The sequence below is a fragment of the Nelumbo lutea genome, chromosome 4 (assembly GCF_056320005.1).
Source record: "Nelumbo lutea isolate HS-2025 chromosome 4, American lotus-T2T, whole genome shotgun sequence".
Lineage (NCBI taxonomy): Eukaryota > Viridiplantae > Streptophyta > Magnoliopsida > Proteales > Nelumbonaceae > Nelumbo > Nelumbo lutea.
The window spans coordinates 80269531-80283355 of NC_142687.1; the positions used below are offsets into that span (position 1 = coordinate 80269531).

The following is a 13825-nucleotide window of genomic DNA, read 5'->3' on the forward strand; positions in this document are numbered from 1 at the left end:
TCCTCTCTCCACATTCCCCATATCCCACCAACCTTTTATTATCAAAATATGAGAACTCTTACAAGCAGCCCAAATAGAGGCACCAGGTATTACCTCCCTTGAAAGTGTAAAAGACAACAGAGCACTAGAAATAAACCATTACAAGGTATCCCAGTACAGATGTTACCTCAAAATCCCTTGTTTAGCAAGATAATCAGCCATAGCATGTGCTGACCTGCCCACCCAAACTAAGCTAACATTCATATTCCTTGTTAGCCAGCTAGCCTTCTTTAGTAGATCCTTGTAGTACCACATGACTGAGTTCGGGTCGGTTAACCAACCCACAACAACCTCAGAGTCTCCTTCAATTAGAAGATTCTCAACACCAAGTTGATTTGCAATTTGAATTCCTTGTAAAGATGCCAATAACTCTGCCCTATTTGAGTCTCTTAATCCCACTGGACCCAAGTACAAGGCTAGAATATTACTATCCTCATCTCTCAAAACCCCTCCTATACATGAGGGGCCAGGATTGTCTTGACTACTTACAACCTTCAGGTGGAGGGGTCCAAACTACAATAAGCCTTTCCTTCTTGGAGGAACTATTTGCCACAGCAGACCAATTCCTCCAAAAATCATCAAAGGAAAACAAGTGGAAAGAATCCAAAGTTCTCAGCCAATGAATTGCCCTTGTTAAGATGCACTCCTTGACATCTAGGAGGCTTCATTCCTTTTCTTTAACAATTCTTGCATTCCTTTCTTCCAAATTGTCCAAAGTGCATCTGCTCTAATGCATTTCCACATAATCTTCCCACTTTCGGTAGGCCACACAAAGACTAACGAATCAAAAAGCAAACTTACATCAGTAGGTAGGTTCCACCTGCACCCAAACAAGGCAAAAATCCAATCCTAAATAGCAACAACAAATGAACAAGAAATTAGTAAGTTGAAGCAGTCCTCACCATTAGCTTTGCAAAGAATGCACCAATTAGGAGACAAGCGCAAAAATAGTTTTTTCTTCCACAAGAAATCTAAAGAATTGATTTTCCCACAAAACACTTCCCAGCCAAACAAGATAATTTTAGGGGGAACAGGCCTAGCCCAAATCTCCTTAAGCAGAAAGACAAACTGAACGGAGGAAGAGCAAAGGGCCTTTAAAAAGGAGGCACAAGTGAAGGAACCTTTTGGATGGGGGGGACCAAATCCTATTGTCCATTTTTAAAGGATCCAAACAGACATTATCAAGAACAATGAGTTGCGGAAGATGTAAATCAGTCCTGTAAAACTGATATAAACTTGGTAAAATTTAGAGAGAAAGAAAGAAGAAGAATAGAGAACAGCAGTACAAAGGAAGAAGATGGAGAAAGGAAGAGGAAGAAGAAGAAGAGTTCGAATATCTCTTCCCTCCCTTCTCTAATCCTTTTGTTAAATTTCAATCTAAGGTTAATTACAAGTATTCCCTTAAGTGGGTGGCCAGCTAGGCAGTAACATATAGAAAACTAACAAAATGAAATGATAGGCCCATTAGCTAATAACATATTACAGGAAAAGATACTAGGGCCCATTCGGCCTAGTCTCTCTGCACTCCCCCTCAAACTGAGCATAGATGTCAATCATGCCCAGCTTGTTTATATAGTGTGCCAGCTTCCCTCTAGGGAATCCCTTAGTTAAAATATCAGCCAACTGCTCTTCTGAGGCGATGCATGGCAAGCAAACTTCTCCTGAGGAAACTCTTTCTCGTATAAAATGTCTATCAACCTCAATGTGTTTAGTTCTGTCATGTTGATCAGGATTACGTGCAATATTGATAGCTGCTTGGTTATCACAGTAGAGCATCATTGGCTTCTCATAGTCAACCCCAATTCTTCTAAAAGTGATTGTAGCCACAGTAATTCTGACACACCATGTGCCATTGCCCTGTATTCTACTTCAGTAGAGGATCTGGCAACTACTGACTGTTTCTTACTCCTCCATGAAACAATGTTCCCTACCACAAAAGCATAATAACCCGAGGTGGATCTCCTATCATCAATACATCCTGCCCAATCAGCATCAGTGTATGCTTCCAGCTTCATGTGTCCATGTTTAGCAAATAGAATGCTTTTCTGGAGTACCTTTCAAGTAACACAGAACTCTTTCTGCGGCAGCTAAATGAGTATCTCTGGGAGATAAATTGACTAATAACACTCACTGCATAGGAAATGTCCACCCGAGTCATGCAAAGATATAACAACTTCCCAAGCAGTCTCTGAAACACTCCCTTATCAGATAAAAGTTCACTATTTGTAGCAAAAAGTTTATGGTTGGGATCAATAGGAATGGAGGTTGGTTTAGCACCAAATTTACCAGTCTCAGCAAGGAGGTCAAGAACATATTTGCACTGAGAAATGAAGATACTATCCTTAGATCTAGCAACTTCAATGCCCAAAAAATATCAGAGATCTCCTAAGTCCTTGATTTCAAATTCGGAGTTAAGAAACCTTTTGAGCTTACTGACCTCATGGGTGTCATTACCCGTGACCACAATATCATCAACATAGAATATTAGAAAGGTTACCAGAGAGCCATTTATCTTCAAGAACAAGGTATGATCAGATTGAGTTTGTGTGTAACTAAATGAGACAAGAGCAGCCCTGAATCTTTTAAACCAAGCTTGAGGAGACTGCATGAGACCATAAATGGATTACTACAGTTTACGCACCTTCCCTTGCATTTCCTTTCCATACACTCCTGGAGGCAAAGACATATAGACCTCTTCATGTAGATCTCCATTCAAGAAAGCATTTTTAACATCAAACTGGTGGAGAGGCCATTTATAGGTAGTAGCTAGGAACAACAAAACCAAGACTGAGGTCATCTTAGCCACAGGAGCAAAGGTCTCAAGATAGTCAATACCGTACATCTGAGTGAAGCCTTTAGCCACCAGCCTGGCCTTAAACCTCTCAATTGAGTCATTATAATGATATTTAATGGAAAATACCCATTTACAACCCACTAGTTCCTTCCCTTCTGGCAAGTCAACAATATCCTAGGTATGGTTCTTATGCAAAGCATCTAGTTCAGCCATCATAGTATCCTTCCATTCAGGTTTAGATAGGGCTTCTGGTACAGACATAGGTATCACATGGGAAGAAACAGAAGCAAGAACATAGTAGTAGGTAGGAGATAGAAGGCTATAGGATAGGTGTTTAGAGATACAATGGGTTGTACACTTTCGCTTGCCCTTGCGAAGAGCAATAGGAAGATCAAGGTCTGGGAAAGAAGTAGATGGGTCAGAGAAAGACTGATCTGTTACCTCAATGATGACGGGAGGAGCAAGAGGCTCATCTGTAGGAGTGGAAACAGCTTGCCCATGTCTGAATCAGTGGCTTTGGTACCACCTTTGGAGAACAGGATGATGAGGAATGACATGAAGATGAGGTGGAGGGGGGGGGGACAAGAATATTGGAGGTAGGCCCAGTGGGAAAAGTGGACACCTCATGAGATGACTCAAAAGGGATAGGAAGAGGAACTATTGGAGACATTGCAAAGGGTTCCTCAAATTTCTCCCCCTCAGCGGGAATGCTAAAGAAAGGAGTAGATTCAACAAATGTGACATCCCTAGATACAAAACGAGTGCCACTAACCGGATCAAAACAACAATATCCCTTCTGCATGGAGGCATATCCCAGGAAAACACATTTACAAGCTTTAGGTTCAAATTTGTGCTTTTGATGGCTGTTAACATGTACATAGCAGGTGCACCCAAAAATACAGAGAGGAAGAGAGAACAAATCCTCATCCGGAAAGAGAAGGCTAAAGGGGGTTTTAAAGCCAAAAACCCAAGAAGGTATACGGTTAATCAAAGAGGTAGCAGTAATGATTGCATCTCCCCAAAATTTTGTAGGAACATGGAATGTAAAAGGAGGGATCTGGCAACTTCAACCACATGCCGATTCTTCCTTTCCGCCACTCCATTCTGTTGTGGAGTGTAGGAACAAGAACTATGATGAATAACCTCAAAAGTTTCAAGATAGGTTGAGAGGGTTTTCTCAAAAAACTCCTTAGCATAGTATAAGCCTGGGCAAAAGTAACCTCATCTTTGGCTAGAATATTCTGCCTAATGATATCAAACTCAAGGTTGAGTCCTATAAGAAACTCAAAGACCCTGTTTCGTTCTAGCAACTTCCTATAAGTTTTTGCATCCATTGTGCTCTCCCATACAACTGTCTCCATAACATCAATCTCCTGCCATAAGGATTTCAGCATAGAATGGTAGATTTCCACACTCTTCTCCCCCTATCTTAGGTTCTTCACATCATTTTTCAGCTTGTAGACTCTAGCTACATTCAACTTCTGTGAATAGGTTTCAGTAGTATTGTCCCAGATCTCCTTGGCCGAGGGCATCCAGAGATAATGTTGACTGATATGAGGCTGCATAGAGTTGACCAACCATCCTATGGATGTATAGTTCTCCTGCATCCATTTCTCAAATTCAGGGTCTGCCTCTTCGGGTTTCACCTTACTGCCTGTGAGATACCCTAATTTTCCTCTACTACAGGCATAAATCCTTATAGATTGTGCTCGAGCAAGGTAATTGGTTCCATCTAACTTAACTGTGGTCACACCAGTCAAAACGAAATCTACCGAGCCAAGCCCGGAAATAGGCACTTGCTTGAACTCACTTCTGTATTGCTCTATTAATCAAATGAAAATCATAAAAGTAGAAATCTGATCTTTGAAAACTAACTTGAAGTCAAACAAGTACCTAGATGCTAGAAAACTAGGGTTTCACTGCACCCAGCTGTCGGGGAGAAAGAGAGAAGATGCAGCCGCTCCTACCAGAGCTTCCCAATCTCTTCCAAACCTGAACTGCCCTCTTTTAGAAGTCAAAAGACACCTCCCAAGCACAGAGCACCACACCCAATGCTTCACTTTTATCTGCAACTTCGAAAATCTCTAATCGGCTAGGGTTTTGGGCAAAAACATTACAGCATCACTTCGTGGCAATTTCCAGCCAGAATACAACTCTCCAAACCCTCTACCAACTAGAAAAAAGGTCCTCTGAACTGTAGAGAACCTATCTCTCCATACACTCTCTTAATCGAAGGGTGTATGGGAAAAGGAGAAAAAGAAAAAAAGAGAGAAAAGAAACCTACTCTGATACCAAGATGTAAATCAGTCCTATAAAACTGGTATAAACTTGGTAAAATTTAGAGAGAAAGAAGGAAGAAGAATAGAGAACAGCAGTACAAAGGAAGAAGATGGAGAAAAGAAGAGGAAGAAGTAGAAGAGTTCAAATATCTCTTCCCTCCCTTCTCTAGTCCTTTTGTTAAACTTCAATCTGAGGTTAATTATAAGTATGCCCTTAAGTGGGTGGCCAGCTAGGCAGTAACATAGAGAAAACTAACAAAAAGAAATGATAGGCCCATTAGCTAATAACATATTACAGGAAAAGATACTAGGACTCATTTGGCCCAGTCTCTCTACACAGAACAACACCAAGTTTAACATCCCTTAAATCCCTACTAAAACCAAAATTCCAACTTAAAGACAAAGAGGAAGGGGAGGGGGGAGGGAAGAAAATTAGAGATAACCTTATTCTTAAACAAGGAAATAGAGTAGAGAGAAGGGAAAAGGTCCTTGAGAGACGAATTTCCCACCCAAACATCTTCCCAAAAGTAAACAGAATTCCCTAAACAAACACCATGCCTAACAAAGTTAGGGAAGGATGTTGTGAATAGCTTTCCAAGGAGTAGTCAAGCTAGTTCAATAAGAAACACTACCATCCCAACCATTTTCCAAGCAGCCGTAAATACTCGCTATCACCTCATGTCACAACCTCTCTCTTTCCAAGGGCCATCTCCACAGCCACTTACCTAACAAAACTATATTCTTTAAAGCCAAATTTCCTATCCCCAACCCACCTTCTTCCTTTCTCCTACACACTATCTCCCACCTTTATGTATCCTACTTTGTCATGTAACAACCTTGTCATGTAACAACCACAAATGCCCTAAGCCAGAAGCCAAGTTGGAAATATCACACGTTAGATAAGTTTCAAAATAGTAAGGTAGATCCCACTCATACTAAGTTTCAGCCTTGAAACAAATGACACACTTGCCCAAGTGATTTGACTGGTTAGAACCTTAGTAAGAAAACCTGATGGTTGACTCATGAATCACCTCAAGTCAGCCTATAAAGGGAAATTGCTCAAAGTTGGTCTCAGCCGTCCAGGATATTAGAAGGGGTGGACTGGATATAACCAACAGCATTTTCTTGCATGAAATGGCTACTTCAAATTCAAACCCACATTCTCACATTTGTCAGCCCAAGATTTCACCATTGTGTCAACGAATGGCCCCAACCTTGAGCTCATTTGTGCTCCCAAGAATCAAGCACATAGTTTGTAGAAAAAGGCCCTCCCAAATATGGATTGTTCAAGCAGGCCAACATTAGAGAAAGAATACAGCACCTACTTTTCCTAAAAAGTTATCTTAAATATTCTATATCTTAGGACTTGGTAGTAAACCTGGTAACATTTTGTTCCGATAGATATAGTTGATCTGGTAAATTCTTATACATGCCACTCTTTAAATTAAAAAAAAAACCAATATAAATTTTTAAAAGTATTAGGACTCTTTAATTGCTAAGATTTAAGAATCTTAGGTCTTTAATTAAGATAAAGATGTGATTTCTAACATTTAAATTTTAGATTAAAACTCAATATTTAGGATTTTACTTGGAGATTTCTAAAATCTAATTATTTGAATAATTTGATATATTATGATTTAGGACTTTATCTTCTCTAGTTGTAAAGAATCTAAAGATATAAAATTAAACATTAGATTTAATTTAGAACTTAGATTTTCAAATTTCAGATTAAGTATACCTATAGATCTCTTATCCAATAAAACAATACTTACAGATCTCTAAATTTAATAAAATAACAAATCATCCTACCATTACATATTACATCACATCAACTTAGCCTTGTCCCAACCATTAATGAATCATGTTCTTCCATTCACTCTATTCACTTCAGTGACATATCCATTGTTTTTTTTTTTTTTTTTTTGATGAATAAAGAAAAACTTTATTACTTCAGAATATAATGGAGAACTTTAAACTCATACAACAGCCCTTGGAGAGGCACAAGCTGCAGCCTCTCCCAACTGATTACTAGGAAACTAGAAAGAAAAAACAAGCATTACAGCTGAGCCCAAAACAAAACTTCCATATTTTCCCCTTGCTTAGCTAAACCATCAGCCAAAGCATTTGCGGATCTCCCCATCCATTGTATAATAACAGACATATTCCTTGTCAGTCAGTTAAATTTTGACTTCATTCATGTAGCAGCACCACATAGTATCCTCAGGGCTCTTCAACCACCCCACTACCACCTTGGAATCCCCTTCAATAAGAAGCTGGCCTGCACCTAGCAGATTTGCAAATTGCACTCCTTGTAGGACTGCTAGTAGTTCTGCTCTGACTGAATCTCCAAATCCCAAGGAGCCTGAGTAGAGAAATACAATCGCTCCAAGCTCGTTTATCAGACTCCCCCCCCCCCCCCCCCCTTTCCAGAGTGCCCTGTGGATTGCCCTGACTACTCCCATCAAAGTTCAGCTTCAATGAACCTTCAGGCAGTAGAGTCCATCAGTCCATCTTGTAACTGCCCTGGTCTTCCTCGATGAATACCTTGCTACTGCTCACCAATTTCTCTTTCTCCATAAATCTGACAAGGAGAAAAGGTCTTAAACAATTGTTAAGTTATGGGCTCTTAAATTATGTCACTACTTCAACCCATGCCATTTTTTATCTGCTCTGATCCCTTCTAAACCCTTTCAACTTGTAACAGAGAACTTTAAGTGGAGTTGTAGATGGTGTCCTATACACTTTTTTTATCAGTAACTGCATAATTTCATTAAAGAAAAAAGGAGTGTACAGCATAAACAATTACAGAAGTATAAGGTAAGTCAATGAGAGAGAAAATCTCTTATCTCTCCCCAGCTATTCCCCTCACTTACAAATGTGCCCAGAATAGAGGTTCTCTCCCCACCCCTTGTTTGGCTAATGAAATAGCACAACGTTTAATCCAATTGAAAGAGATTTCCATATCTCTTGACAACCACCTGACTTTCTTCTTTTCATTACCGTACCCAAAGCTTTGACTCCTCGCTTTGTAACCAGCTCACTGCCAATTTTGAATCTCCCTCAACAACTAGCTTCCTAATGTTCAGATCCTTCACCCTTTGAACACCTTCCAACAGAGCCCACACTTCTGCTCCAAGGAAATCTCCCTCCCCAGCTGGACCTGAGTAAAGAGCTAATATCTTGCCCTCCCCATCTCTAAAAACCTCACCAATACCTGATAAACCTGGGTTTCCCATACTATTCCCAAGTCCCATCAAAATTAAGTTTAACAGACCCTCTTTCTGGTGGAGACCAATAGTTGAGCAAGATTCAGCCACTTCTTTCCACTTTCTAAGGAAGTCATCCATTGGCACATTTGAAAATGTATCCAAGGATTTCAACCAATGTACCACTTAATTGTGATTGCTTCCAATAAGTCTTTCTTGCTTAGTCTACTTTCCCTCTTACTTTATTGTTGAGGATTTTGTGTCATTTGCAGTCTTTTAAAAGCACAAGGCGCAGGGGCCAATTTGCGCCCGAGGCGCAAGGCAAGGCGCATTTCAAAAGACACAGAATTTTCAGGAACTTCCAAAAAAATGAAAAGATATATATATATATATATATATATATATATATATATATATATATATATATATTTTAAATCAGGAAAAAAACAAAAATAATACAATCTAAATTTCAAAGAGTTAAGAGTTAAGAAATGAGTATGACAATGCAATCTAAAGTTCTAATTTCTATTCTAAAGTCTAAAGCTCTAAACAATTAAATAATTAAAATAACATACTAAGTTACTAAGATAGTATCAATTATCAAATTCAAACTTTCAAAGATTCAAATAATGAAATAATCATATTATTAAAATATAAAAAGATGTTAAAGCAATGTCACCAATGTGCTTATAAATTACAAAGAATTTAAATATCATGAATAAGATAAGATACAAAAATACAAATATAAGAGAAGTTAAAAAGACACTTACCTCTCTAAGTCTCCGATATCCATGGCTCACACATATGAGTTATGTCATATAATAAAAATTAATCATTTACAATGAACAAGCAAATGGGGATTGGCATAATATCATAATTTCATAAATAATGAACAAGAATACAAACATAAAAGAAATTATTAAAAGAAAACTTACCTCTCCAAGTCCAAGTCTCCACTCTCCATGGTGTTAAAAGTAAAACAATTAAGCCTCAATAGTCAATACCACTTGTGACTTAGTGACTTACCACAATCACTACATCTAAATATCTAGTAAGTGGTAATCAGTAGATTCACACATGACACAAGTTCACATTCACATCATTGATGATTGATCAAGATTCAAGATCAATAGTCAATATTATCAAAAAACAAGTATGGTGTGACGTGACTGGCATAAAAAAAAATGCCAGTCTTAAACAAAACAAACAAAAAAAGAGTAGATCTTCATTCTTCAAGCCTTTAAAACAAGCTGGCTGAAATAAATTACTCTCCAAGTGTCACCCATTCACTCTTCATTTCCATAATCTTCTTCCTCATCATCTTCTCCATTTGGAAGTTCAACTTCATCATCCTCCTCATCATCAAAATTATAGTCTCCCAACGCCTCTTCCCGTTCATCTTCCTCAAACTCTTCATCTTCCAAACGAAGTTGAGAACTTGAACCCCCTCTAGACCTTCTTGCATTGGCTGATGTTGCTACTCTTGCATGAGAAGTTGAAGCTACACCTGAACCTCTATTTCTAGTGCTCCTTATTGGCTCTTTGACTCCCGAAGCAAGAGCCACATCTCCCATGTTAAAGAATCATCATGGAATACCAAATCATTTTTAGCTCCACCATCTTCACGTGCCATCTCCCCCAATAACCATTCATTATTTTCATCTATATCTTTCAAAGACATAGGATCAGTGACACTACGTGAATCCAAGTTCTCTTTAAGCAATTGGTTATACTTAATGAAGACTAAGTCATTCAAGCACTTTTGATCCAACCGATTCCTTTTTTGGTATGGATCTGCATAAATTCATAAAACATAAGATTGATAAATAAAATTAAAAGTTTAAAACTAAAAGTATCAACATATAATGGATTATAAAATATAAAAATATAATGTTAAAATCTCAAGTGAAGTTTTAATTACATGCTCAAATACACTCCAGTTGCACTACATGTCAAACTAAGAACTTTAATTGCAATCTTTTGTAAATTTGGAGCTGAAACACCATATGAAACCCACCAATCAGCTGTTAAAAATTAAATAATAACAAAATATTAAGTAAAATTTTATTCCCAAAAGTGTATTTTCCTTGGTTATTCCCCCAAACAGAAGGGTTATTGCTGTTTTGATCCAAAGTCTGGCAATCGGTATGTTTCAATGGATGTCACCTTTGATGAGTCTTCCCCTTTTTATGGTTCCTCTCCAGAAGGACATTGTCCATAGGGGGAGAATTTGACACAGATGCTTGCTCTTCCTCTTCCTGTCCCTGTTGAGTCCCTTGATGTGTCTGCCTCTCCCTCAAATGAATCAAGGTTGGATCGGTCGTTCCATTCTCCTTGTCCTGGTACCCTACCTCCTCGTCCTGTCCTCAATCCCAAGGTGTATCAAAGGCAAAGATCCAGAAATGTGCAGGTTGTTTCTCCTACAACACATGAGCCTCCTATACTTCCAGTCACAGAAGAGACAATAGGTACTAGTTCAGCACCTTTGGATTCATCCTTCCCTGACCTTGATATTCCCATTGCTGTTAGAAAAGGAAAACGGAAGTGCACTGCACACTGCATTTCCAAGCACTTTTCTTACAGTTTGCTTTCACCTTCATATTTTGCCTATCTCTCTTCTGTTGCTTCTCATCCTATTCCCAGGTCTGTGTCAGAAGCTCTTAAGATTCTAGAATGGAGGGATGCTATGAAATCTGAAATAGATGCCCTACACAAGAATGACACATGGGAAGTGATGGATTTGCCTGAAGGGAAGGATCCTGTTGGTTGCAAGTGGGTCTTTACTATCAAATACAGAGCTGATGGTATCATTGAAAGGTGCAAGGCCAGGCTGGTTGCAAAAGGCTATACACAGACATATGGGATTGATTATTTAGAGACTTTTGCACCTGTTGCCAAGATGACATCTGTGAGGGTTCTTCTATCTTTAGCTGCTCACTTTGATTGGCCCCTTTATCAATTGGATGTGAAGAATGCATTTCTGAATGGTGAACTACATGAGGAGGTTTACATGTCTCTTCCTCCAGGGATGTATGGAACTGATATAAAAGGGAAGGTATGCAGGCTGAAGAAATCTCTTTATGGACTAAAACAGTCCCCTAGAGCATGGTTTGAGAGATTTAGAACAACACTTGTTAACTTTGGTTATGTGCAGACATAGTCCGATCATACTCTTTTTGTGAAGAGGAGTGGACCTCTGGCAGTATACCTCATTGTGTATGTAGATGATATTGTAGTGATGGGTAATGATGCCTCAGGAATTCAAGATCTAAAATCTTTTCTCCATACAGAGTTTGAGATTAAAGATTTGGGGGAATTGAGATACTTTCTTGGCATAGAAGTGGCTCGATCCAAGGATGGGATTCTTATCTCCCAAAGAAAGTATGCTCTTGACTTGCTCTCTGAAACTGGAAAGATGGGTGCTAGACCAGCTGCTACTCCTATTGATATGAGTCATAAACTCTCAGCCTCAGAAGGGACATTGTTAGAAGACAAAGGAATCTTTCAGAGACTTCTTGGGAAACTTTTGTATCTATGCATGACTCGGCCAGATATTGCATATGCAGTCAGTTGCATTAGCCAATTCATGCATGCTCCTCGAGACACTCATTTGGCAGTTGCAGAGAGAATCCTAAGTTATTTGAAGGGCTCCCCAGGAAAGGGTATTCTGTTTGCCAAGCATGGCCATATGAAACTTGAAGCTTACACCGATGCTGACTGGGCCGGAAACATTGATGACAGAAGATCTACATCTAGGTATTGCAGCTTGGTAGCTGGTAATGTTGTTTCTTGGAGAAGCAAGAAACAATCGGTTGTTGCTCGGTCTTCTACTGAAGCAGAATACAGGGCCATGGCACATGGGGTTTTTGAATTATTATGGCTAAAATCTTTGATGGAAGAACTTGGAGTTGAATAATGACAAGCCAATGATGTTATACTATGATAATCAGGCTGCCATCAACATTGCTCACAACCCAGTGCAACATGATAGAACCAAGCATATTGAAGTTGATCGACACTTCATTAGGGAAAGGGTCTCTTCGGGTGAAGTGTGTCTTCCTTTCATCACATCTGAAGGACAGTTGGCAGATTTTCTTACCAAAGGTATTCCCAAGGCAAAACTTCAACATGATACCAGCAAGCTTGGCATGATTGACATCTATGCTCAGCTTGAGGGGGAGTGTAGAGAAGATGGGCCGAATGGCCCATAGGTTGTTTATTCTTCTTGTTATTTTGGGCCCATCCTGTCAATGTTAAGTTATTTTTTTTAATTCTTTGTAAATTCTGCCCAACTAAGGGCCTCCTTGTAATTACTCAAAAATATCTAATAAAACAGTGTTAGAGGGCTGAGATAGGTTTAGTTCGAAAACTCTTCTCAGAACCCTCATTGCCGAAACACACAAGTCTCCTCTCCTTCAGTTTCAACAAATACATAAAAAATATACTAAATAATTTGATAAAACTCAGATTAGATGTTTGTATATGTTCAGATCAGAAGAAAGAGAAGGAAAAGAGAGAGAGAAGGAGAAGGAGAAAGAGAAGAAAAAGGAGAAAAATCACAAAACCTCTAGTCAGCCCTTCTTTTATTTATACTCTTCTAAGATATACAAGGATTACCATTGTGCCCTCACTTAAGTGAGGACCACATCAGCAGAGCAATACATATATAACTAAACATAAAAGGACTGTACTACCCTTGTACAGCCGACTCTAACACTCCCCCTCAAGCTGGTGAGTACATATGTAGTCTACTCTTCCCCGATTCAACCCTTTGGTAAACAAATCTGCCCATTGATTTCCTTATTCACATATGCTGTACTTATCACTCCACTAAGCACCTTCTCACGTACAAAGTGGCAATCCACTTCTATGTGCTTCGTCCCTTCGTGAAACATTGGCTTAGAGGAGATATGGTATGCAGCTTGGTTATCATAGTATAATTTCATAGGAGTGTCAATCGAGTATCCCATCTCCTCTAGTAGATGCTTCAACCACACCAGTTCACATGTGTGAGCCATAGCCCTAAATTTAGCCTCTGCACTACTTGCTACCACTGTCTACTTCTTACTCTTCCATGTCACTAAGTTCCCACCAAGAAAAGTACAATACCCTGTAGTGGACCTTCTGTCAGATATGGACCCGGCCCAATCAGCATCTGTGTATCCCTCTATCTCAAGACTTCCTCCACTCTTATACAACAAACCATGACCTGGAGCACCCTTCAAATACCTCACAATCCTTAGGATTGCCTCCCAGTGTGGGATTCTTGGATTCTGCATAAATTGACTCACTACACTGACCGCAAATGAGATATCAGGTCGAGTGATGGTTAGGTAATTAAGCTTACCCACCAGTCTTCTGTACCTTCCCGGATCCTTAAACTCCTTACCTGTATCACTACCCAATCTAGCATTCAGTTCCATAGGTGTTTCATCTGGTCTGGCACCCAACAACCCTATTTCCTCTAGCAAATCAAGAACATATTTCCTCTAGCACATATTAATACC

The 13825-nt window shown here is 39.2% G+C and overlaps 1 protein-coding gene across 4 annotated transcripts in view; it reads right to left on the minus strand.

Annotated features, from left to right (window-relative positions):
- LOC148861269 (phytochrome B-like) overlaps positions 1–13825 on the minus strand; it is a 92642-nt gene that overhangs the window by 4116 nt on the left and 74701 nt on the right. The window contains exon 4 of one of the 4 annotated variants that reach the window (XM_088983954.1): positions 9235–10112. The exons of 2 other annotated variants lie outside the window; for them this stretch is intronic. In XM_088983954.1, the coding sequence (XP_088840080.1) occupies positions 10067–10112 (46 nt within the window). In that variant the 3' untranslated portion in view covers positions 9235–10066. Of the gene's footprint in view, positions 1–9234; positions 10113–13825 lie in introns of those variants that run through there. One more of the 4 variants, XR_016112815.1, reaches the window with a different exon arrangement.